Source organism: Haliotis rufescens, unplaced genomic scaffold, assembly GCF_023055435.1.
Source record: "Haliotis rufescens isolate VD_foot unplaced genomic scaffold, xgHalRufe1.0.p SCAF_10, whole genome shotgun sequence".
Lineage (NCBI taxonomy): Eukaryota > Metazoa > Mollusca > Gastropoda > Lepetellida > Haliotidae > Haliotis > Haliotis rufescens.
The window spans coordinates 677,662-704,235 of NW_025963780.1; the positions used below are offsets into that span (position 1 = coordinate 677,662).

Genomic DNA, 26,574 nt, shown 5'->3' on the forward strand with positions numbered 1-26,574 from the left:
ACTCTATTTATTTAGCTGCCTTAGTTTGAGCCTATGAGTATTTGATATATTAGTTTAGGGCGGTTTTTAGTGTTTTTATTTTTGAGGGCTTGTAGTCCACTGAGGGAGTCGGTTAGGATGAGGATTTTGGGGTGTTTTTTAGATTGCTGATTGTTTGCAGTGCTGAGGCCATGCCCATGACTTCGGCCGTGAATATGGATTGGTTGTTTGGGAGTCGGTAAGATTGGGTGTTTTTGGTTGGTTGTGCGATGTGGACTCCGAAACCTGTGTGTTTTGAGATCGGATCTGAGGATCCGTCTGTGTATATGTGACACCAATTTGGCCACTTTTCGTGTATGTATGCTAGTGTGGTTGTTTTAGCGATGTTAGGATCGGTTTGTTTATTTAGTGTATCGGCTAGTGTTGTGTCTACTTTTGGTATTTTAAGTTTTGGAGTGAAGATATTGGATTGGATTTATTGTTTTGTTTAAGATTATTTATTTTGTATTCATTTCGGTAATTGGTTATTCTTTGGGAAATTGGAGTAAGTAGTGGATTTTTCCCTACGTAGTTTAAGTGGCATTTCTCCTGTTAAGGCCTGGAGTGAGGTGGAGGAGGTGCCATGTTGAGTTCGTGTGATTAGTTTTAGGGCCTGATACTGGATTGAGTCTAGTTTTTTAATGAGATAGTTGTTTAGGGGGTCGTAAATGGCACTGCCATAGTCTAGTTTGGATCTAATTAGTGATATATAGAGTGAGAGGAGGGTGTTTTTAGAGGCCCCCCAGTTGGAGCCGGTTAGGCATCTTAACGTGTTTAGGTCTTTGCTGCATCTGGTTACTAGGTTTTTAATGTGAGCATCCCAAGTGAGATGTTCATCGAAGATTAATCCTAAGAATTTGGTTTGTTTTTTAAATGTATTTGGTTTGTGGTTTAGTTGGAGGTGTGGGGAAGCGGGTTGCGTATTTTTGTGTTTAAATACTATTCCTGTTCTGTAGTAGGTGTTAATTCTGCAGCTTGTAAATATGTAAGTATTTTTAGTGTAGATAAGGTATCATGTCTTTTCTATTTCAACTTGTTGATTCAACACACAGGTTGTGTCATTTCCTGGTTTCCTGTCTGTCATTAGTTGTGTCCTTATCAGTATTTGCTACTAATAAGATTCTACTGGGTCAAAGGTCAATGGTTCAGTCTATTTTACTTCCAAGGGTGTTTTGTTCTATTGTTTGCTCGTCATTAGGTTAACCTGTTGTTAGCCAATTAGTATACCTTTCAATTCAAATCCCTCCCTCACCTGCCATTGCTAATCTTATGCTGCAAACACACCTGCACTGCACAGTAAGTCATAATGGATTGAACATCACGTAATCAAGGTTAGTAATCATAATTAATCTGTATCAATCTAAACATTATGCTTTCAATCATTAGTTTAAATCAAGTACATAAGTAATAAAATAGGTTTTAAATAACTTGTAAACATAAACAAACGATAGGCTGAGTGAATGAGGTGAGTGTGATGTGATTAGGGTCTGATTCACGAGTATTGCTTATCTATACATATATTTTATATTTCAATGCATTGGTTATTTGGTATTTTGTGTATTTTGGTATTTGATGCATATTTGCTATTATTTAGTAAATCTGGTGTATTTCTAGACTTTGTACATATCTCTCGCGATGTATGCATGTATTTATTGATAGTTGTATGAATGACTGAAGTTGTATTTCAGTGATGCATGTATATGCTGTGATTATTTATATGTTATTTACAATATTATAATTAATATTGTATCTGTATTTAGGGTCATGTGACTGTCGAATGAGACGACTGGCAAAAGGCATCTTACACTCTCGTGTCACACACAGGGTATGTTTTGTATATAGTTTATCTGTATAATATGTTCATGTCGTGTATTCATTATGCATAATATGATTTTCTGATGATTTAATGATTTCCTCAGTTATGCGTTTAATAATGTGTAATTAAATTGTCTTTGTATAGGAAGGTACATTTGCACCGATTAGATATCGAGGCAGAAATATATTTGTGTGTCTGCTGTAATGATGAGTTATTAAGAAGGAGATCAATGCTTTACGTTTAACGTGTTATTGTTTCTGAAACAAGTGATATATTGTGATTTTAAATTGTTTCAGGAGTGTTTTCTTTATGCCTTTGCTGAAAAAACTGATATTCTCACAACCCCGTGGACTGTAATCACTTGGCGACTAAGGGTTACACATAAGGTCTACAACAGTTTTTTCTGAGTTTAGGGAGAAGCCCCATTTGTCAGCACATTTTTGTATTTTATTTAGAGATTTTTGTAGTAAATTTTGGGCCATTTTATGCTTTTAGTGCGTCCTGAGGGAGCAGTCCCCAACCCGGTAAGCCAGCAAGGGCTCCGAATGGAGACAAGCTCCCTCGGAAGTGACTTTGAGAGGTCTCTCATTATCAGCTTGGAAGTTTGGAGATCTTGGGAGGACGTGTGCGCTGGGCGAGTGTCCAAGCCAAGATGGCTTCGTAGTTACTTACGTACTTACTTTGGAGATTTTACGTGCGCTTTCCAACTGATGCGTATTTCGCACACTGGCCTGGCCAGGCCATTTAATGTGTTTCCGAAAGGGGCGAAAGTGGTGTTTGCAACCCAAGAGGGGGCTTTGGGGGCTGCTTATATAGATTTTAGGAAATTTGAGATTTGGAAAAGATGCCGATGGGGTTTGGGAGGAGAACTAAGGGAGCCGGGTGTGGTGGTTGTTTGTTTGTTTATGTGATTTTGATTTGGTAGTTTATTGGGTTTTTAAATGCGATGTTTTGGTTCCGTTTTGATTAAGAATACGCCTAAGGCCTTGAAGTTTTCTAGTTTATTTTGTGGGTTTAGTATTGCTTCTAGAGTAAGAGCCTTATTTAGATTGAGGGTGGTTTGTAGTGTGGTTCGGTGTGTTAGGTAGTGTGTGCAGTGTATGAGTGCGTGTTCTGGGGTTTCTAGTTGTTTGCAGTGTGGGCAGTTACCTGCTGTGTGTTTTTAAAAAAAAATTTAGGTGGTTATTTAGGTTTGTGTGTCCTGCTTGGAGTTTAGTGATTTCTCTGTCGATTTCATTTGATGGATGGAGAATTTTTGGTTTGGTTAGAGGTTTTCTGAGTGCTTTTTTTATTTGGCTATTTGAGTTAAGATATAGGTTGTGCCATTTTTTGCTTGTTTACACTTTTTGCTTTCTGATTTTGAGATGGGTAAGTTTAGGCTTATTTTAGGCGTAAATATTGATTGATTGTTTGGGAGTCGGAAGGATTGTGTGGTTTTAGCTGGTTGTGCGATATGGACTCCGAAACCTGTGTGTTTGGAGATCGGATCTGAAGATCCGTCCGTGTAAATGTGACACCAGTTTGGCCAATTTTCGTGTATATATGCTAGTGTGGTGGTTTTAGCTGTTTGGGTCGATTTGTTTGTTTATTTGGCTAGCTAGTGTTGTCTATTTTGGATATTTTAAAGTTTTAGGGTGAAAATATTTGATTGTTTGCAGTTTTGTTTAAGATTATTTATTTGGTGTTCGTTTAGGTAGTTGGTTATCCTTTGGGATATGGGGTAAGTAGGGGGTGTTTACGAGCTAGAGCTTGGTTTTTGGGACTGATGTTTTTGTTTATTAAGTTTTGGATGAGAGGATTGGATTGGGACGCGGCCCAGAAGTTTAAGCTCAGCTGTTCCCTACGTAGACTTAGTGGCATTTATCCTGTTAAGGCCTGAAGTGAAGTGTAGGAGGTGCCATGTTGGGTCCGTGTGATTAGTTTTAGAGCCTGATATTGGATTGAGTCTATAGCTAGTTTTTTTAGATAGAGAGTTATTTAGGGTGTTGTATATGGCGCAGCCGTAGTCTAGTTTTGGTCTAATTAGTGCTGTATAGAGTGAGAGGAGGGTATCTTTGGAGGCCCCCCAGTTAGAGCCAGTTAGGCATCTTAGTGTGTTTAGGTCTTTACTGCATTCAGTTGTTAGGTTTTGGATGTGAGCATCCCAGGAGAGATGGTCATCGAAAATTAGTCCTAAGAATTTGGTTTGTTTTTTAAATTTGATTGTTTGGTTTAGCTGGAGGATTGGAGAGGCGGGTTTCATGTTTATATGTTTAAATACTATTCCTGTTGTTTTTTCTGAGTTAAGGGAGAAGCCCCATTTTGTCTGCCCATTGCTGTAATTTATTAAGAGATTTTTGGAGTAGATTTTGGGCCATTTTAATGCTTTTACTGCGGATCCAGATGGCTCCATCATCCGCGAATTTTGATGTGTTTAGTTTAGGGGATAGGCCCTCGGATAGATCATTTATCATTTTATTGAAGAGGGTGGGTCTAAGATTACTTACTTACTTTGGAGATTTAACGTGCGCTTTCCGACTGGTGCGTATTTCGCACACGGGGATCTAAGATTACTTTGTTTTCATATAACTATTTTACAATTATTGGATATAAAATGATGTTTAATATTTTATTGTTGAAAAAGGAAATAAAAATAAAGATAATATATAAGTAATTGAATTGTTATTGAAACTATTGAAGGTTGGTGGCAGTATTCTAATGTTTGTGGTTTTAAGTGTATGTCAATTATATTGACAATTGGTTATATTTATCAACCATTTCACATGAATGTCATTCATCTGAAAGGTTATGAAGTCCCAGCTATCATGAGGGGCGGTCGGGTAGCCTAGTGGTTAAAGCGTTCGTTCGTCACGCCGAAGACCCGGGTTCGATTCCCGACATGGATACAATGTGTGAAGCCCATTTCTGGTGTCCCCTGCCGTGATATTGCTGGAATATTGCTAAAAGCGGCGTAAAACCATACTCACCCACCCACCCACCCAGCTATCATGCTGGATCAAGAGTATCGTCTTATTCTGGAACCAGGATGAAACATGTTTATCACCTGATAATTATTAGCTTCTCATTGGCTAATTTCAAAACTAAGATAGTCTCCCTGCACCAATCTGACCACCTCACAGATTCAGCCAATCACAGCACAGCACGTGAGGCAACAACAAGGTGGCAGCAGGATTAAACAGGTCAGTTAAATACTTAAACACTAAATAATATTCAGGTTTATTAGGTCTGTTATATGTTCATTAATTATGTTTCTTAAACAGTAATGTTATTTAGTAACTTGGTAATGCTGACAAATGTATCCAAGTATCTAATGTTGATCAACTAAGTCCAAGCTAAAGTTGGTCTCCCTTGGTCTTCCGTGGTCTTCCTCTAGCGTGAGTCACCACCTCTTATGACATGTGCAGTGATTGGTGCTTCAACACTCGTTCATTGGGTTTCATCGGATTGGCCACCCGATGCTACTCGTATGTTTCCGGGTGTGATCGAGGCACGTGATCAACTTTCCCGCCAAATCTGACAGGTGACAAGTGATAGATTGAGACTGGACAGGAAACAACGGACGAATACGACACCGAAGCCAACTCCACCTCGACCCCCATCTCGCTTACGCTTATCACTAGGCTTTCACAACACATGCCTCCATTCCACAAATAGGTAAGGGTTATCAGAGCTCCAGATAAGCTTTTGGTGTTGTGGGTATTTTACCCATGCATTTTAAAACCACTGCGTATCAGCTATTCCATCTGGGTATTCAAATTTCTGTTACCCACTAGTTTTTACACATGTGGGTATTAAGTTAAATATTTAAAAACACTATTCATCTAGTCCCTGCAAACTGGTGTTGTGTGGGTTCGAGAGCTTTATAGGACTCATAAATACCACGATACTTCCACAAGAAAGTGTGAAGGCAAATGATCATGATGTAACTGTCATCGTGAAGTTTGGCAAGGTTGACGGAATGCCCGTTTATAATTTCAAAATAAGTTGCTGATTTGCCAATCGAATACGCAGGGTTACTTCACAATATTTTGAATATACGCACAAGTTATATTTTTGTAGCGTATCTGTAATGTTCGTTGCGTATTTGATACGCTTGGATATTATTTTACTGCGTATTTCTGAATTTCTGATGCGTATTTTACGCAGATACGCAGCTTATCTGGATCTCTGTTTATTATCATGTATAAATATATTTTATCTTTCAGTACTCGTCACGATATGGCTGAAATATTGCCGATGTGACGTAAAGCATTACCTCACTCACTCAATTATCTTTAAGTACACTTTGTGTAACCTTTGAGGATTACAAGATATTTGTCTAATTGTACGTCATGTTACTTGTGGAATGATGTCTGTTAGATATATGTGTAAATATTGTTTCAATTGCGATTATGTGGGGAAAAACGTCGTTTGTGTTATTCCGGAGACAAGCCGAATAATTAGTCGTGCCATTTGTTTGCAACTGAGTGCGCAAGCGGGCTTAAATTGTCAACTCATTGAGTAATGATTCACGTATATATTGAACAAAAGTTCTTGTGACATTGAATAAGATTTAATGCAAAGTTATGTTTTTTACCAAATCTGAAACAATTTCGGTTTGCAACAGATAAAAGACTCCTGTAAGTGTTCAAATGGCTTAATTTGCCATACTGAATTCAGAAAATGCGTGATTTCATAAAAGAAACACCACACGAACATGCCAAAATGTCAATTTACAAATCAATAGCGTGTGTGTCCACTTCTGGTTGCGATGCGAGCAACACATCTTCGTCTCATGGAATGGCCCAGGCGTCCCACAAAGTCCTGTGGGATATCTGTCCATATCTGCTGGAGCATGATTCGAAGTTCCTGGAGTGTCTGTGGAACACGTGGTTGACGTCGAAGGCGCCAATCCATCTCATCCCACATGTGCTCGATTCGTGAGAGATCAGGGGAGCGAGCCGGCCAGGGGATGACATTCATGTTGTTTTGTTGAAGAGAACTTCTTGCAGGTTACGGACAGAGGAGAGTGGTAACGAATGGGCAAAACGTGTTATTTGGCGGTAAATTACCTCCCTATGTCATGAGTTTTCATTACCTCCGTTAGTGTGGTGACTAATTTATAAATTTGTATGACAATTTACATGTTGTAAGATGCCATAGTACCACTACACTTTTGTGATTATAGACCACTTGTGATATTCATATATAAGTGATATAATTTATGGTCGTTACTATACTGGTATAATTGTTTCAGGGCCAAAACTGCATGAATGCATAAATAGTTTCAAATTAAATAGCTAGGATAGGGTTAGCCTAGGGTTTGAAAAATTCATAAAAAAATGGAAAATTAATAAAAACAATTTTTGTTGTTTTGACTGCACCCCTCCATATGACACAGATTATATGTACTAAGTTTGAGATGAATCTACTGAATAGTTTAAGAGAAATCGCGTGGACAAAGTTTTCGGACGGATGAAATCTTGGTATATTTTGTCGGGGGTATTCACTGGTGTACTAAATCAATAATGCCTCATTTAAAATGCTGATTACATTTAAAGCAACTAACATAGAATGCAATATAACATACAATATATGAATTACCTTCAAATAACCAAAAGAAGCCTCTGCTAGTGGCCAGTCTTTACTTGGTGGATCTCATCAGTGAGGTACACCGAATATAGGCCGTTATTTATATGATGTATGTTAAAGTATCACTTATTTAAACAATACCTGTAATGTTGCCGTTCTGTATTTAGAGATTACCTCGAAGTTTTGAAGACATTAGTATGTAGTAATATTGCATAGCAGCTGTGGGGGAGCGTATTATCATAGTAATGTTTACTTGTCTCTCCGGACGGTACAATCATGTAGTCTTAACACTTAGCACATAATGCTTATCAACTAAAACTTGGGAACGAATGCAGGCGTATATCAACACCGACAGTACAGATATTAAGTAATAAGTTATCCTAAACATGTTCTGTGATATTCTGAAAAGTCGATAGAAAGACATTCAGCACGAACAGAATGATGAAAAAAGGTGCAGGTATACTATTATAACCGCTCGCAGTCACCCGACTCGTATTGTAACCATGCGATCAAAACTCAGTTGTCATTAATGTAAGTAATATTCCTTATCAGCGGAAAGGCTGTTTTCACTTTAATTAAGTATTAGCACACATGCAGCTATCTTTGTTAATAAACTATCTCGATATTTCGTGATTCAAGTGGCCAGGATCTCAGTGGGCTAGCACTATCAACCCGAAATTTGTCCTGACTAGTACAAGCAGGTACAAATGGGTGGTATTACGCGTGAAGCCTATTTCTGATGTCTCAAGGCCGTGATATTGCAAAAAGCAGCGTGAAACCATACTCGCATCGCTGTGATGGGTGAAGAAGACACGCCTCTGCTTAGATCTGCAGGAATTTCTACAGACAGCACGTCTCCGTTATGACGAATTTGTGGTGTTTTCTGTCGGCAACAAACTGTTTGAAAGTTCGACTGTTTCTTATCCAGCACACCATTCATGCTGTCTGACGAGAAGTTAACTGTTTCAATCCCAATCTGAAGGACATTGACTTTTACTCAGAGACAACTTTGTGAATCATAAGCAACGATGGACATGTGCCTATCCGTGTAAGTACCATTTACATCCTGTGATGCGTCAAAGAATATTGATTGAGAATCTTAGCAAGAGGGGCAAACACCTCAGTACCTGAACGGCCACAGTGCCATTCATTGTTATCCCCCCCATTGTTACCATGTGGGTAAACAATGTATGCTTCTTCAAGAACATGCGACTCATTACATACAAAATTGCAAATTTACTTGTGGTTACTTTACAGACAGCTGGGGATATGTCATCTTTCTGTTGACTTGTTTTCTTTCAGCTTGTGTACTTCATTGTTCTTCAAAATAAATTAATAATTTCTGACCTAAATCGTCTCACTATGGCAATTGCAGTTTGAAAACCTGGCTGCAACAAAATATACTTTCAGATGTTGAACACTATTTCCTGATGTTGACAGTGAAGAGGTCATCTGAGAACAACCTGAAGATTTCATAGACAAAGGGTATTCACAAAAATCAGTGTTAACATGATCTCTTTGAAGTTGGCACCGGAATAAAGGTAACAAAAGTCATTTAGGTAATTTATTGGCACCATTTTCATACATTAATTTATTGAAACAATAAAATGTGTTTTGTTTGCATTGAATTTCTTTTGGAAGTAGTATAAACATGAATTACCTAGTATATATAAATATAAATATATAAGTATACTCAAATGATTCTTACAATAAATAAAATAGCGTGGCCGCATTTATCAGCACTCAAATGAATCCTGCAGTCTATATCGCCTTTCTGGTACAGAGCAGTTTTCGGTGTGGACTCACATATTTCCACAATTACTACTCAATATTGGATATATCCAACATCTGCAAAACCAGATTCTTTAAATAACAATGAGCCTAAAATGGCTTGCAACAATGTATTTTGTGTGTAGCTTACATTTGCTATTTGGTTGGACTTTGACTATTTTGGTCCTTACCAAACGTTGAGTACTATTTGATTCCATCACAGTGGAGCTTTGTTCATACAATATCCATATAAAAAAAGGGTCTGAATAGTCAGGGTCTAAAATCCTACAAAACCATCACATGTGAGTATTTCAATTGTATCACAGCCATCAGCTTAATCATCAGTTGTTTAATGCTGGAACCAGACATGAGCATCAATCCACACAATGACATCAAGTGAGCGAGCCTGACAACTCGATCCCGTTGGATGCATGGGTTGCTGAAGACCTATTCTAACCTGGATCTTCATGGGTCCAGCTTGATGTGATATCAAAGAAACATGTTCACACTCATCTAATCACATCAATATGACAAAATTCAGAAGTAGGTTGATATTGTATGTATAATTGCAGATCTTTTCGTGTATTGCTTGTGATCGTTATGCTGTTTGAGCTGAATATCTTTTACTGAACTTATGTCATCTGAAAACTGTTGTATATAATACATAGAGAAACTTGATCAATTGGCATGCAAACATTTCTGTACAGCCTGTACTGGATAAAGTCAACATAACTAGAGCACACGGTATAAATATGAGACTCCTATCCTTTGATTCTCAGATCTGTGGAGGAAATGAGTGAGGTTTAACAGAGCTCCAGATAAGCTGCGTATCTGCGTGAAATACACATCAGAAGTGCAGAAATACACAGTAAAATATAATCCAAGCGTATCAAATACGCAACGAACATTACAGATACGCTACAAAAATAAAACTTGTGCGTATCATCAAAATATTGTGAAGTAACCCTGCAAATCAGCAACTTATTTTGAAATTATAAACGGACATTCCGTCAACCTTGCCAAACTCCACGATGACAGTTACATCATGATCATTTGCCATCACACGACACCAGTTTGCAGAGACTAGATGAATAGTGTTTTTAAATATTTAACTTAAATACCCACACGTGTAAAAACTAGTGGGTAACAGAAATTTGAATACGCAGATAGAATTACTGATACCCAATGATTTTAAAATGCATGGGTAAAATACCCACAACACCAAAAGCTTATCTGGAGCTCTGGGTTTAAGCATTATTCCAGCCATATCAAAGGGACACCTAACAAGGATGTCACTCGCTGTACCTCTATGGGGAACTGAACACAGTGAGGACTATTTGTGTAGATATCGGTGACCAGGAAGTTTTCCGCCCTGGTGTCGCCATCATGCCTGCTCTGCAACGGCTCCCTGCAATACATGTAGAGTGAGTGATCATCCAGAATGGAAACTTTAATAATAATGATTGAACAAATAGATATAAAGATCACAAGTGTAAACAAGATTACACAACAAAGGTAACAGAACTGTCCACACAGTATTCTCCTTGAGAGTAATTCATCATTGCTAAGACAAATTGATATACTCAACAACAAAAGTTCCTGTGACACCAATATTTTAGTGTATTTTTCCTACAAGAAAAGTTTGGTTTTCAATATCAAGTCACAAAAACACAACTGTTACAGTTCCATGCAAAAGTTGACTTTTATGCAAGCCCCATGCTTGAATGGGTATAAAAACATGTGCGTTAACGGGATTCCATATGCATTGTTTAGCATCGTGCTGACAACAACCACTCAGAAAAACAACAATTACGCAATTATCCAACATTACGAAATGCCACGCCTGTCCGAAAATGAGCGTCTGCGAGCCATTGGTATGCTTGAAGCAGGATCGAGTCAATGTGTTGCATGACAATTTAACGTCCACAGAAACACCATTTGGTGTGTTTATGGCAACAGACGAATGCAGTCAGAGACCATCCTTGGAGTGGCAGGCCATGCGTAACCAATAATCGACAATACAACTGGATTTGAACAACACGCCTACGAAATCGATTCCAGCCAGCAACAGTGACTGCAAGAAGCATCCCTGGCCTTCGACGAATATCTTCACAAACCGTACGTCGTCACCTCAGATGTGCAGGGATTGTGTTAGAAGATCCGCCACACATCCCATTTGACAGGAAACCACCGTCAAGCACGTCTACAGTGGTGCAGACAGCGTCTACGCTGGACGGCCATGCAGTGGGGACAAGTTCTATTCACTGAAGAGTCTCGTTTTCACCTCAGCCACAGCGATGGACAGATTCGAGTGTACCGACGTCGAGGTGAACTTTACGTCAATCATTATGTCATGGAAGAAGATCGGTTCCGGGGCGTTATGGTATGGGGGTGGGATTACAGCAAGACAGAGGATAGTGGTAGAGGGAAATCTCAATGGACAGTGCTACCGCGAGGAGATCATTGGCCCTGTTGTTCTACCGTTTTTGAGTCGTCATGGCATGACAACGCCCGATTCTCTTCTCAGAATACGTGAATGTCATCCCCTGGCCGCCTAGCTTCCCCTGATCTCTCACCAGTTGAGCACATATGGAATGAGATCGATCGGCGCCCTCGACGTCAACCATGTGTTCCACGGACACTTCAGGAACTTCGAAACATGCTCCAGCAGCTATGGACAGATATCCCACAGGACCCCTGGTCCATTCCATGAGACGAAGATTGCTTGCATCGCAACCAGCGGTGGATACACACGCTATTGATTTGTAAATTGACATTTTTGCATGTTCATGTTTTTTATGAAATCACACATTTTCTGAAGTCATTATGGCAAATTAAACCATTTGAACACTTACAGGAGTCTTTTATCTGTTGCAAACCGAAATTGTTTCAGATTTGGTAAAAAACATAACTTTGCATTAAATCTTATTCAATGTCACAGGAACTGTTCTGAATGCATAGGTAGAGGGGCCAAACAAATGTCATAACAAGTCACAGAAGTCATGTCCTGTCCAATGAAGAAACAAAGATGATGATCAAAGACCTACCTGTCGTGTGCCCCAGTCAAGGTAGTCGTGTCGCGTGGCGGCCTGGTACTCGTCAACTAGCTCCTGCAGGACTTCTCGAGAGTTATCAAACTCATCCAAGTTGTCCTTGAAGATCGGCTCCTTCTTAAACTGGTCCATGAAAGCTTCTCTTTTCCTCAGTTTGTCAAACTGGCGAAGGATTCTCTCGAACAACTGAAAGAGGAAATCAGCAATGAGGTGAGTAAACAAACACTGCATCTTATTTTTTCTTATGTTTAAAACTGAAAATGGCACAGTGCTGCCATTACCATGTACATAACTCCTGTCATAGCCAACATTTTGCTGTATCTGTTTCTTCATTAGAATTACAAAATGTATTCATAAACTGTTCTATCATATCACGACATATCATGATACGAATCATATTGGTGCCTTCCGTATCGTTGCTTCCCAACTAACACTCTCATAATGAACTTCCCCAGATATGCATCAAATGGGCATTGATGACTTGGCAGCAAGCAAACACTATTCTGTTGGTCAGTCAACTATCAGGGTTCACCAATGGTTAAATCAAACTAGTCTACATGAACATGTCTGAAATGAGCTGCAAAGTAACTAGATTTGAGGAGAAAACAACTAGACCCTCTAGTTGTCTCGGACTCCGTCAGGCCACTAAACCCCATGTCAGACTAACAGACTTGTGGCCATGACTGTCGGACTATCATTACGACTGTTGTTGGTACTAGAACACAAAGCCAGAGAAGATCCGGGGAGATCAGCAACCCATGCTTGTCGTAAGAGACGACTAAAGGAATCGGGTGAGGGCTCACTGACTTGGTTGATGCATGTCATCGTATCCCAAATGCGTGGATTGATGCTCATGATGTCAATCACTGGATTGTCAGGTCCAGACTCGATTACTTACAGATCGCTGTCATATAGCTGGAATATTGCAGAGTGAGGCGTTAAACGACAAACTAGATCACAAGGAGTCCATGTAGTGTTGGACCTACATGAGAGATGCTTGTGTGGTTGGCCATCATGAGGCCGCTGACACGATGGGCCGTCTGGATGTAGGGAGACTTGCGTGACAGCGCCACCTGGATGCTGGCTGGACCCCAGGGGATGAACTGGGCCAGCTTCCGCTCTCGGATCCTCTGGAGGCTCTTGTGTACCTGCAGATCAGACAGGACAGTGTGAGTGAGTTCAACATTTAACAAACACAATTCTCGCAGATCCTCCGGAGGCTCTTGTGTACCTGCAGATCAGACAGGACAGTGTGAGTGAGTTCAACATTTAACAAACACAATTCTCGCAGATCCTCCGGAGGCTCTTGTGTGCTTTCAATGATTTGACAATGATTTGGTGTAAATATAACTCATCCATTCTGCAATCAACCAAAATTCTAGATTGTTCTTCAGTAATATTTCAGCAATATCAGGCTGCAACATATACATATGTTTGGTTCTCTAGGGTCCAGCTGTATGTACCCCCTGTGTGTGCCTCCCCTGTGTGTGCCTCCCCTGTGTGAGCCTCACCTGTGTGGGGTCCACCTCCCCCTGTATGTGCCTCACCTGGGTAGGGTCCACCTCCCCCTGTATGTGCCTCACCTGGGTGGGGTCCACCTCCCCGTGTATGTGCCTCACCTGTGTAGGGTCCACCTCCCCGTGTATGTGCCTCACCTGTGTAGGGTCCACCTCCCCCTGTATGTGCCTCACCTGGGTGGGGTCCACCTCCCCCTGTATGTGCCTCACCTGTGTAGGGTCCACCTCCCCCTGTATGTGCCTCACCTGTGTGGGGTCCACCTCCCCACGTATGTGCCTCACCTGTGTGGGGTCCACCTCCCCCTGTATGTGCCTCACCTGTGTAGGGTCCACCTCCCCCTGTATGTGCCTCACCTGTGTGGGGTCCACCTCCCCATGTATGTGCCTCACCTGTGTGGGGTCCCCCTGTATCTGCCTCACCTGTGTGGGGTCCACCTCCCCTGTATGTGCCTCACCTGTGTGGGGTCCACCTCCCCCTGTATGTGCCTCACCTGTGTGGGGTCCACCTCCCCCTGTATGTGCCTCACCTGTGTGGGGCCCCCCTGTATGTGCCTCACCTGTGTGGGGTCCACCACCCCTGTATGTGCCTCACCTGTGTGGGGTCCACCTCCCCCTGTATGTGCCTCACCTGTGTGGGGTCCACCTCCCCGTGTATGTGCCTCACCTGTGTGGGGTCCACCTCCCCGTGTATGTGCCTCACCTGTGTAGGGTCCACCTCCCCCTGTATGATGTTGAGAATAGAGATGTAGCAGTGGCTGGCCTGGCGATGTGCTCCCACCGGCGTCGACACCATCATGTTCTTGGGCTGCAGCAGCCGTCTCATCACATCCAGCACCGTGGTCTTCCTCACGCTGGCCACCTAAATCAGTCAACTGTCAGTCTTTTGCTACAGTTTAGGAACTTGTCAAATCTAATGATAACTCTACAGGGTCTTAAGGGCAAAGCTCCCATTAGCCCAACTGCATAAATTGTGTGTCAAAGCATCACGAATAAGTACATACAGAAAAAGATGACACAGAAATCTCAGGGAAAAAAACCATTTGCAGATAGTAGCGGTACTGTCTTAAACCTCACCTGTGAGTCAGTTGTGAGGGGTGTGTACCCAGACATGAGGATATGGAGTCTGGGGGTCAGGATGAGAGGGGAGAGCCTCACCTGTGAGTCAGTTGTGAGGGGTGTGTACCCAGTCATGAGGAAGTGGAGTCTGGGGGTGGGGATGAGAGAAGCTATCAGGCCAATCAGATCATTGTTCATGTAACCAGGGTAACGCAGGGTTGTCGTACTTGTTGACATCACAGTTGACACCTGAAGTAAATGAAATTATATATTTATTATGTGAATTTGAACTTGTCTATTGTAGTTCAGGGAAAATAACTCGGCGCCATTGGTCACAGATTCTTATAAAGAGAAGTTAATGGCTAATGTTTTCTGTGGTGAATTGCCAATCAAGAAAAGCTTTCAAAAGACCTTGCACATTGTTGGTTTATGATGTTTGTTTCTCTATGATTGACAACTTACAGACTGGATATTTCCTACACAGAACATTTTGAGAACACTAAACTACAAAGGCATCCTGTCTCCTCACCAGCTGGTTGATCTGTGCCAGGGAGGGGGTGTCTATGTGAAGCCTGTCGGCGGCGATCCTGTTGAGAGCCGTGTTGTCCAGCACCACCTGAAGTCAAACAAGGAAGTACAATTAAAATCTCCAGCAGTCATCAACAAAACAATCATGACACAGGGTTTTACCTTGATTTACAACAGGGGGGGGGGGGTCTAGGGACCCCAATAATTAAATTATAAGGATCCTTGCAGGCAATATGAGGGTCCTGCAAAGTAATGAAATGGTGTTATGTACTGTACATTTCGATAATTTCATCAGAACCTGGAATGAATCAAAGATCATATGGACAGCGGCCATAACTGATTGATGAAATGACACCCATAACTGCTCTTTATGTGCTGTAGGTACAGTGGGTCCCTCGAGACAGTGTATTCTTTTTCTGTGTCTGGTCAGCAGAAATAGTACAAGTACAAGGCAGGCAAAGACCACTAATTCATTTTAGTTTCAAGCAACAATTACAAACAACAATTACTATTGTACTTCAATTCACATTAACAAAGTTTCTGAATTCCCAATTTTCTATTATTATCACGATTACTACTACTGTTTTGAACGATGTTGCCTATGCTAACTCCAAACTGAATTTCGACACATGGCGCACATGCAAGCTTTTTTCATGCTTTTAGATATGTATCCGCGAAGTAAAGCAGTGTGTGAGGAACACAGGAACGAAACAGAATGACCTGTTCTGAAACATAGCATACTCACAGCAATACAATCTGTGATGACAATATCCTTATGTCCAGTTCTCTACTTTTGTGCATACTGGACGCACATTTGTGCGTCTTGTGAACCCTATCAGAAGATTGTCTCAAATGTACACTGGTTTGAGTGAATTGTGTTTAATGCCGCCTTGAACAGTATTCCGGTTGTACAACAGCAGGTTGGCTTAATGTGGGAGGAAAGCCCGAAGTTATGCAGTCTTCAACATTCTGACAAACCGAACAACATAATACCGGGTGAACCAGGATTCCGCCTAATCATAGGTTCCTGGTGTGCCCAAGGTACACAACTCTGCACAGCAAATTGCAGTGTTTTAGACGACTGGGCCATCAAGTTGTACAACCAAACTCTACATGTGGTCGGCATTTACCATCTCCAAGTTCAAGATGAGGTTTACTTTGAAGAACACGGTTCCCTAGCATGACAAATCAACACATTAGTCACTAGGTTATTCGACGTTCACAAGGGGAGATCAACACAGACATTGTGTTCAGTAATATCCCTTCTTAGTGTCAGTAAACAAGGTCTGGTTACTAAAATGCCTGATCTGTACAGTCAAGTGTCAGTAGTGAACGTACCACAGTCTGCATTCTGTGTCAGTAAACAAGGTCTGGTCACTAAGATGCCTGATCTGTACAGTCAAGTGTCAGTAGTGAGCGTACCACACAGTCTGCATTCTGTGTCAGTAAACAAGGTCTGGTCACTAAGATGCCTGATCTGTACAGTCAAGTGTCAGTAGTGAGCGTACCACACAGTCTGCATTCTGTGTCAGTAAACAAGGTCTGGTCACTAAGATGCCTGATCTGTACAGCCAAGTGTCAGTAACATGCATACCACACAGTCTGCATTCTGGGTCAGCCTCTTGAGAGTCAGTATGGAGTTGTACGGCTGAACCACTACATCAGAGATCTCGTCCACATTCGGGAACACTGAGTACGTCTGGATAAGCTTCTTGGGAAATCTGAAATGAAAATTTAGGCTTTTAATTCTGTAAACACTTTACTACCTTCCAAAACTTGCTGCAACACTCTTTTAAATTAATGTCATATGACTGGGAATACTATTACTATGTAAACTTGTTGTTTTAACTCCGAACTCACCAATATACCAGCATCCTGTAAATAATCAAGTCTGGTTTGGACACTGATCCACATCATAGATCTATGACAGTGTTTCGGCAATTTGGCTCATGAGTTTTGTTTGTTGTTTAACGCCGCACTCGGCAATAGTCTGTAAATAATCGAGTCTGGACCAGACAATCTAGTGATTGACATCATGAGCATCGATTCACACAATTGGGATCGATGACATGCATCAACCAAGTCCGCGAGCCTGACAACCCAATCCCGTTAGTCGCCTTTTACGACAAGCATGGGTTGCTTAAGACCTATTCTACCCCAGATCTTCACAGGTCGAGTTTCTAGGGCTTTGTTCCTGCCCCGCACTGTAACACATGTGGTGTCTCCATTGGCAAGTGACTTTGTTCAAAATGTGCCTCTGTTCACCCAGAAGTGAATGAGTACCTGGTAGGATGAGATGGCAATGTGGTTGTTAACCTTCTAGCGCCTAACAAGCAGCTTGGGTTGTATACTCCCCAGGGAGCTGATAATGATTGTTCAGTGCACACTGATCCAGAAACCGGGGTAATAATAGCGCTTTGAGCATGCCCCTGAGTGGTGTGGAAATATGCGCAATATAAATGGCCTATTATTATTATTATTATGAAGACACACAATCAACCAAGTCACGATAGTAGTGGGACAATACACCGATGCATCGGTGGATCACGATATTTTAATTCTCGATAAAAGTATCGATCACAATCGCACACTGAGTAAAAAGTATCGATTCTTACCTAAAATGTATTCTTCAATAAATGTTACACCAAACACTATTTACAAGTGAAAAGAACATTGCACCATTCCTGACACTGCCAACTGTAATTTGCTAGTGTGCCAGGTATTTGGCCATACTGTCTATGAAAAAAATTGGCTTACGCACCACTGATAAGAACACATGCAAATATCGTGATATGCATCGGATCTTGAGCAAGGTATCGTGATATGGATCGAATCACACAGTGGGTGTATCGTCCCTGCCCAAGTCACCAATGGATCTGATTCTAAGATTTCTGATATTTGTGTACACACCTGTCTCTCCAACAGGTATAAGTAAGTTAAGACTTAGGACAGCATCTCTTCCAGTTTGCATAAAGTCTGCTTGAAAAGTGAAGATGAAAACATATTTTTGTTTGTTCTAGGATTGTTGGTTCAGACTGTTATTTCTGTACACACCTGTCGTTAAGTCTCTCCAACAGGTAGGATCCCATTCCGGACCCTGTTCCACCAGCAATAGAGTGACTCAGCACAAACCCCTGGAACAGACACGCAGCCCTCAGACAATTCTAAACATACTCATCTATATCACGACACAAACGTCGGTTAATTTATCTTGATGTTCCCCAACATACATACATACATACGAACCCAGGTCTGCAATTATGAAAATGAAAAACCCAAATTAGTAAGACAAGGCTCTGATGCTCACCTGAACATAATGATCAATTTGTGGCGGGCATGTTTACAATCAGATTGGAATTCTCTGAGCACCTTGTAGAGGCACTATAGCTAGGAGTGAGTGAGTTGGGTTTAACGCCGCTTTTAACACTATTCCAGTTATATCACGGCATGTCAGCTTAATGTGGAAGGAAAGCCCGAAGTTTACCACTTCGGTGAAACCCACGAGCATGGGTATGGTGCTGACAAACCTAATAACATAATCGGGGTAAACCGGGATTTGAACCCACAATCATAGGTTTCTGCCATGCCCAAAGGACGCAACTCTGCACAGCGAATCAGGGCACCTTAGACGACTGGGCCACCCGTGCCCCCACTGACAAGAGGACTAATAAACAAATAAACAGATAAACAAGATTCACACTTAGTAATTTAGTTACCATTGGTGTCTGAATTTAATATGTTTCGGAAAAAATAAATTCTCAAAAGAAATCCAGTACTGGACTGGATATAAAATTGTCTGCACAAAATCCAAGAATAATTCCATCAATATTGACAACAGAAGATTTTCCATACCTCCAAACTGTCACTTCCATCTGCCTCCCTGTCTATGATGTCAAACACATCCTCATACAGCCCTTCAGCCTGAACATAAATTATATATAGTCATATCTTGTCTTGAAATGTAGACAAGGAACTCTGGACAGTATCTGTGTGTGAAAACATTCTGTATTTAATTAGTTTGTTTGTTGTTCAGCGCCGCACACAGCAATATTCCAGCTATTATGATGGCGGTCGGTAAATAATGGAGTCTGGACTAGACAATCCAGTGACTGAGAAACAAATGCTAACACCAGTGACTTTTAGTGTAGCTATGGAGTTCCAGATAAGTTGGCCATTATTTATTAGTTGCCTGTTAAATAAACATACAGCTGTACATTGTGTAATACCAAAGTGTGTGTTTATGTACTGCGGGAACAAGTTCCAATAACATCATTGAAAGTTTTCACTAGTCACTTACCAGAACTATTCACTCGTTTCATAAAATTGGTATTACACGGGAGCTCGTTTATTATTCTATATTTATTACTTCCCCGTGAAGAGATCACCTGTTTAATAAACATACAGCTGTACTACACATTGTGCAATACCAAAGCGTGTGCTTATGTACTGCGGGAACAAGTTCCAATAACGACCATTGAAAGCTCTCAGCATCTCTTGGCTTATTCAACGACATTGCATTTGGGGATGATAGATCACAGAGAGGAGCTTATGCACACTCAATGACCCCAGCAACCTTGTTGCTAGGCTGACGTCACATGGCATTGTTTCGACGATGGACCTTGTAACAAAATTTCACTAATTACATCATTGGGTATTGTGACGTGATTGTAAACTTTGTGGTGCAGAGCCCTGTTCCACAAGGTGATCGTACTGCAGCACAACGCCAGTAGTAAGTTTCTGTTAAAGTATGTGAGTTACGATAACCTTAGCAATACGATAACTTTGTAGAACGGACGCCTGAATTCTAAAGATGGGCGGTTGTAAGGTATTAAATTAATGTGTCAACGTTTTACGTGTTTGAAGTATTATTCTGTTAAACTCAATTGAACTACATTGTGGATCGTGTAGGTGTCTGGCTATTCATACACGACAGTGAAATCTAAAAAAAAGGTTATAAATGGCATGTAATAAATAAAATACAAGCTCCAGTGTTATACCAATTTTATGAAACTTGGGAATAGTTCTGGCATCTGACTCGCTTTCACTCTTCACTTACCAGAACTATTCACTGGTTTCATAAAATTGGTATTACACGGGTGCTCGTTTAGTATTCTATATAAATTTAATAATAATACTTCATACTTAGGAGATAAACATACTGTGTTTTCAATGTAGAGCTAGGTTACCTGTAGATTTAACCCCGCTAAATTGAATTTGGAACCGAACGCGCAGCGTGAGGTTTCAAATGTTAAATTTAGTGCGGTTAAATCTACAGGTAACCTAGATCTACATTGAAAACACAGTATGTTTATCTCCATTCTACCATGACTAAATAAAACGCGAACTCTTTGGTGTTAGCAAATATACTGAGTGAAGCGGCATGGGTTGAGTTCAGTGTTTTGAGTGGGTTATCGATCTGAATTACGGAATCACCGAACCAAATATGGTGCTGTATATACTCAAGCAGTTTGTTTACTCCGTAATACTTCACTCGAACATATGACAGGCATTGAAAGCATATAAGCATGGCAAGTTGGTAAGCTAACATGAGGCGGCCATCCCTAAGAAAACAAAGAGGGCTTTGCAAGGCTTTCGCTCTACATCTCACATCACCATTATGACGTCATATCGCTCATTGTGACGCAAAATATATGACGTCACAGTCGTATATAGAAAAGCGCCAAAATTTCAAGCTCTCTGTTGTCTCCAAAACGTAAATACATTCCCTTTGTTGATTTCTGTCGTGTTTTTCTGCACGAAATGTATTGCCACACATCCTTTGAATATTGTAGTAACCGCATCTGTGCATTTTGTAACCTGTTATTGTAGATATAGTTATTTAAATATGCCTACTGACAATGACTGAAAATAGTACTATTCTATGAATATTAGCTTCCGCGGTGATGCGGCCGTCAAACCAGCTGTTTCAATCAGAGGGGGTTTATTGTGATTTAATAGCCTCTGATTGACCAATCAGAATCGAGTAAATTCCAAATTCATGGTAGAATTATGATTAAACTCACAGCCTGGGTTTTCGTGGTTGAACTTACCTGTCTGTAGCCACTGGCCCAGTTGTTTCCAGCACCACCCCCATGTTTTGACAGGTACACGTTCTCAGGGTTATACAGCTTGGCATAGGGTGAGCTGAGGATTGAGTTGATCACCCTGGGCTCCAGGTCCAACAACACTGCCCGGGGGATGTAGTGTTCGTCATCAGCCTACAAAGAACTTATACGTGACAATATCCCTGACCAATGTTTTATCAAAACAACTTCTTGTCAATTTTATTGTTGAAAATTAACCTAAAAATCTAAACATTCAATACAGTTTTCAATACACGAGAAAAGACTGGCCATCTTCCTGAAGCAAGGGAGTTAACTGACTATAAACATGATAAAAGTCCAGTTTCCACTCTTGCCAAAATAGACTGGAGTTATGGGGTTATATTTAGGCTGGATTAACAGGTCTATCCATAGTCCAATCAAAATTTCAAAACAAAATCAACATCTGGTTCGTCAACTGCCGTGCAGATCTCAGTTGACTGCAGGATTTGTAAAGCATGTGTACCGCCAACCCGGCGTCAACAGATATTCTCCAAATATTTTCATGTTTTTTAATCAAAGTGCTCACGTGATTTCAGGCTGTTATGGGTAGTTGTGTGCCGAGAAACTTGATCAATACTTTAAGCAGGGGTGAAATGGTTAATGAACAATGAATGCATCTCAACTGTCCAAGGCTCAGGCAATACATTCAACAATCCCCCTTGACAGACTGCCAAACAGTTAAGGTATCATAAGGACTAGTAGTTATTTGCCATATTTAAGGATGATACTATACGTTATCAGTATAAGCACTAGTCAACCAAAAGAATTAGTCTTTATAGCTGACATTGATGGAAACTTGAAAAATCAAAAGTTGACATTAGTAGCATTGACTGACATGATAGCTGTAGAAAAATGTGTTATCCATAGGGCTAGAAATAACTGAGCTCATAAAAAATTGTGCACTTGTGCAAATATCACTTCTTGGGCACCTGTGTATTGTTTACGTCACCCGGATGAGATTGTTGATGTCACGTGAATCTTATTATGAAATGAAGTAGGAATTATGTCAAACTAGAAACGACATAGCTGAAGACTGTTGACGACATTTGACAATTGTGGTTTTGCAAGACGGTGGTCATGATTTGTACACTTATAAACAGGAGCTCAAAAGGATTAAGAAATAATGTGTCATAAAGGAATTGCTACACTCGCATGTGTGTCATCCTGATTTTATGAAACTTGTGTAAGAATTCATGCCTCTCTCTGTCTCTGCCTTGGAAAGTACAAGAATTCTAACTCTCGTTTAACAAAAACAGTATGACACAGGCTCTAGTAATAATTTCTATGAACAAAATACAGCTAATAATTAAATTATCATTCATTCTGATTCACAATATATCTTGTTTGAAGTGACATGTGGATATTCATGGAGAATACATTCATAAATACATATATATCAGACAAGTATCCAGGGTACATCTCTGAACTCCTTCAACACGACTTATCATGACTCCCAAAACTCAATTTGACCAGGCAGTCGTGACCCTCAGATCATGCTGGCCAGGGAATACCCGGCATCTGGTATACTGTTAAAACCAAACTGATCCTACCTGGTAAAAGAACACATCCTTTCTGTCCGTTCCTTCTGTGGCATACTCCTCAAGAATACCCTCTGAAACATGCAATGTGAAAATATTACATTTTTAAAAATAAAAGTTAAATAGAGTGAAACCCATCTTTTCCACTGAAATCTCCCAGATTAATAAATTTCCAAACTGATGAGTTATGGTTACCATGGTTATGGGGGCATGGGTGGCCCAGTCATATAAGGCGCCACGATTCACTGTGCAGAGTTGCGTCCCTTGGGCATGCCAGAAACCTATGATTGTGGGTTCAAATCCCAGTTCTCCCCGATTATGTTTCTAGGTTTTTCAGCACCATACCCATGCTTGTGGGTTTCACTGAAGTGGTAAACGTGTGAGACCCTCATCACTTCGGGCTTCCCTCCTACATTAAGCTGACACGCCGGGATACAACTGGAATATTGTTAAAAGTGTAAACCCAACTCACTCACTCACTTACCATGGTTACTAGGCATGTGCGGTATTACTGGCATATCGTTTAACTGAGGTTAATTCTTTCCACGATACATATCACATTATCATTTTTAAATGTTTGGTAGATCGGGTGATTTTAAATAGCAAATTTTTTTATATTAGGTATATTTATACCTGGACTTATCCCATGTTCTGCACACAGCTGCTTCCAAAATTCCATTCCAACTGGAAAGAGAAAAACAAAGTAAGTAACTATCTAAATGACATGCGCATGTTAGCGTAATTTTGTTGTAGCGGAACAGAAAGTATAACCCCTAAAGATCCGGGTAAGAATAGGTCTTCAGCAACCCATGCTTTCTGTAAAAGGCGATTATGCGTGTCGTAAGAGGCGACTAACGGAATCGGGTGGTCAGACTTGCTGATGTGGTTGATGAATGTCATCGCATCACAATTGTGTGGATCGATGCCCATGATTTCAGTCACTGGATTGTCTGGTCCAAACTATTTATAGACCACCGTCATTTAGCTGGAATATTGCTGAGTGCGTGTAAACAACAAACAATAAAGTATATACCCTAAAGAACTGCAGTGCTACTAATTATTCAATTTCCTGTGTAGTGTCAATTAAGTTTAATCGATTGTTCAGTTCATGCTGGGCCAGACTGATCAAACATTACCAGTTTTTATGACAAGCATGGAGTAGGCCAAGATAAACTACTTTGGGTGGGAGGTGGGGTGTTTACAAGTATTAACGCTGACAAAACTTTTTGGAAAACAGTTTCAGCGAATACTTCTTTAAAATTAATGTCATTTTATCTTGCCATTAGTGGATAAAACTTCAGTTCCAAGGAACGTTTTATCCACTTCACTGTAGTTCACACAAAAAATAATGTCCTAGGCCAACATCACATCGTAAACAATACAGGCCTTCTGTGCAGTTCCAAATTAAATATTATCAACGTAAAGAGATGTCACGGAACAGTAATGAATGTGCACATTCACCGACAAGTCATAAACCAATACTGTACTTTGATTTCCACATTGCCCGAGCTGTAGTGTGATTATTTCCCGCGGCATGTTTTGAGTTTGACTTTTGTTTTCCTGTCAGAACTCGAAAATGGCGGCAGTCAACACAAAAGTTGAAATGAATAGAATACGGAAAATGAACCGTTAAAATAACGGGATCGGTGGTCAGGCTCGCTGACTTGGTTGATGCATTTCATCGTATCCCAATTGCATGGATCGATGCTCATGATGTCAATCACTGGTATGTCTGGTCCAGGCTCGATTATTTACAGACCGCCGTCAAATAGCTGATATATTAATATTGCTGAGTGCAGCGTAAAACAACAAACAAACAAATATATGTAGTCAGCCTGAAACAATGAAACAACATAAGCAAATATGAAATAAAATCTAAAATAAATATATACAATCTGTCAGGTACTATTTTTATTTATAACATATCACTGTCATTAATGAATATCACTTCTTTATATTGAACAATACATCACACATATCGGCACAATACATCAATATATACACAGATACGAAATATTAACATAATTATAAAGTGATAATGAACATACTGTAAGTAACTCTAAAAAGTATTATAAATCATGGAATATAGAATATTTATGAAATAGCTGAGATGATATTACCTATCCGACAGGTGAAAACTGTACTGGTAATACCGGCGAACAATGCGCACACGGCAAAAGCTGCCACTGCCAAATCTGCATAATAAAGAAATACATAATTATGCAGAAAACTCTGTATATATTCAAGTGATATTCTATGGTAAAACTCATACACCTGCACTTAACAAGATACATCAATCAGTCATATCAAACATATGCAGACATACATTCACATTTACTTTCCATTGCTGTAAGATGGGTTTAACATATATACAATGTATATGATGATTAGTTTATATATATGTTTAGGTTTGAGTTTAATTCTTTCGTATACCATCTTCCCGAGGCAAGGGAGTTAACTGACTTTGAAAGTCCAGTTTCCACGTGGAAACTGGACTTTTATAGTCAGTTAACTCCTTTGCCTCGGGAAGATGTTCTTATACAGACAATTACAATAACTCACTGAACTGTGAGTTCATCAACAACTAGAAATATACAGAAGATAAATTATGTTTCTAATAAATCAACTCAAGAATGCAACCCTACGAAAGCCTTTTAGGGCAATTTGGGTTTTGTTTGTTTGTTTCTTGAAATTACAAGATACTAAGTTGAAATTTCGGGATGCTAAGTTGAAATTTAAAGATAATGGAAAAACGTATTTGTATAATAAAAATTAAGAAAAACACAAAAACACAAATTCAATTCAAATTCAAATTAAGCATTTATATAGCGCTACTTATCCAGATATACTGCCTGCTCTAGAGCGCTCAGTCGTATGCTCTTTTGAAGAGGATGGTCTTGAGTTTTGATCTAAAGGTGTTGACATCTTCAGATCCCATGACATCAATGGGCAGTGCATTCCATAGAGTTAGTTTTCGGAAGGTTCTGTCGCCATATGTTGTTCTGCTGGTTGGTGGAACAGCAAGCTGTAGTTGGTTTGCAGATCTCAGTGTTCGTCCAGGTTGGTAAAGGGCACTGAGTTCCAGGGGGTGTTCTGGGGATAACCCATGGATCGATTTGTAGAATGGCCCTAAACGACTTCCGTACAATCCACAATATATCCTATTTCTAATCGCAATAATTAGAAATCATCCATATATACAACATCATAAAATACATAATCAACAAACCTTAAGTGTTAATGAATTTCCTAATATATCCAAATCGAACATGATGAGAAACTGACTCAATACGGCAATAAAATCTACCCGTGTATAAGAGGACCGCCTCCGTGGTCTAGTGGTAGAGCGCCCGCCCGGACTATGCAGGACTAAGTCAGATAAACAGTTTCTGAAACACTGCTTTGTGACTTTACGTAAGAAGTTTGATAAAAGTGTACAACAGGCTAAACGTATGGCAAGCCGTTTTCACATTTATTACGGATTTACAGATATCTTCAATTCTTTTAAAGATATCTTGAATTGAATTGAAGATATCTTGAATTGAATTGAAGATATCTTGAATGGAATTGAAGATATCTTAAATGCAGATAATTGTAGATATC

General features: G+C 40.2%; 1 protein-coding gene across 2 annotated transcripts; it reads right to left on the reverse strand.

Annotated features, from left to right (window-relative positions):
• Nucleotides 1-10,327: 10,327 nt before the first annotated feature.
• LOC124112071 (tubulin gamma-1 chain) lies at nt 10,328-24,558 on the reverse strand. Of its 2 annotated transcripts, none has more exons than XM_046472005.2 (13): nt 24,459-24,558; nt 23,605-23,655; nt 22,984-23,045; nt 21,380-21,547; nt 19,182-19,250; nt 18,384-18,463; nt 16,924-17,050; nt 15,331-15,417; nt 14,901-15,050; nt 14,446-14,604; nt 13,215-13,376; nt 12,223-12,414; nt 10,328-10,583 (listed from the first exon to the last, which is right to left on the reverse strand). In XM_046472005.2, exons 1-13 carry the CDS (start codon nt 24,505-24,507, stop codon nt 10,560-10,562), a joined length of 1,380 nt encoding a protein of 459 aa, XP_046327961.1. In that variant the 5' UTR covers nt 24,508-24,558; the 3' UTR covers nt 10,328-10,559. The 2 variants fall into 2 exon arrangements, with proteins under 2 accessions (XP_046327961.1, XP_048242218.1); XM_048386261.1 differs by having other exon boundaries at nt 14,410-14,604.
• Nucleotides 24,559-26,574: the final 2,016 nt, after the last annotated feature.

Coding starts and splice junctions, on each gene's coding strand:
- LOC124112071 (XM_048386261.1), bottom strand. CDS start 24,507: ATGCCGCGGGAAATAATCACACTACAGCTCGGGCAATGTGGAAATCAA. Junction 19,251..21,379: donor GGGCCAGTGGCTACAGACAG/GTAAGTTCAACC, acceptor ATTTATGTTCAG/GCTGAAGGGCTGTATGAGGA. Junction 17,051..18,383: donor TTGGAGAGACTTAACGACAG/GTGTGTACAGAA, acceptor TTTTCATTTCAG/ATTTCCCAAGAAGCTTATCC.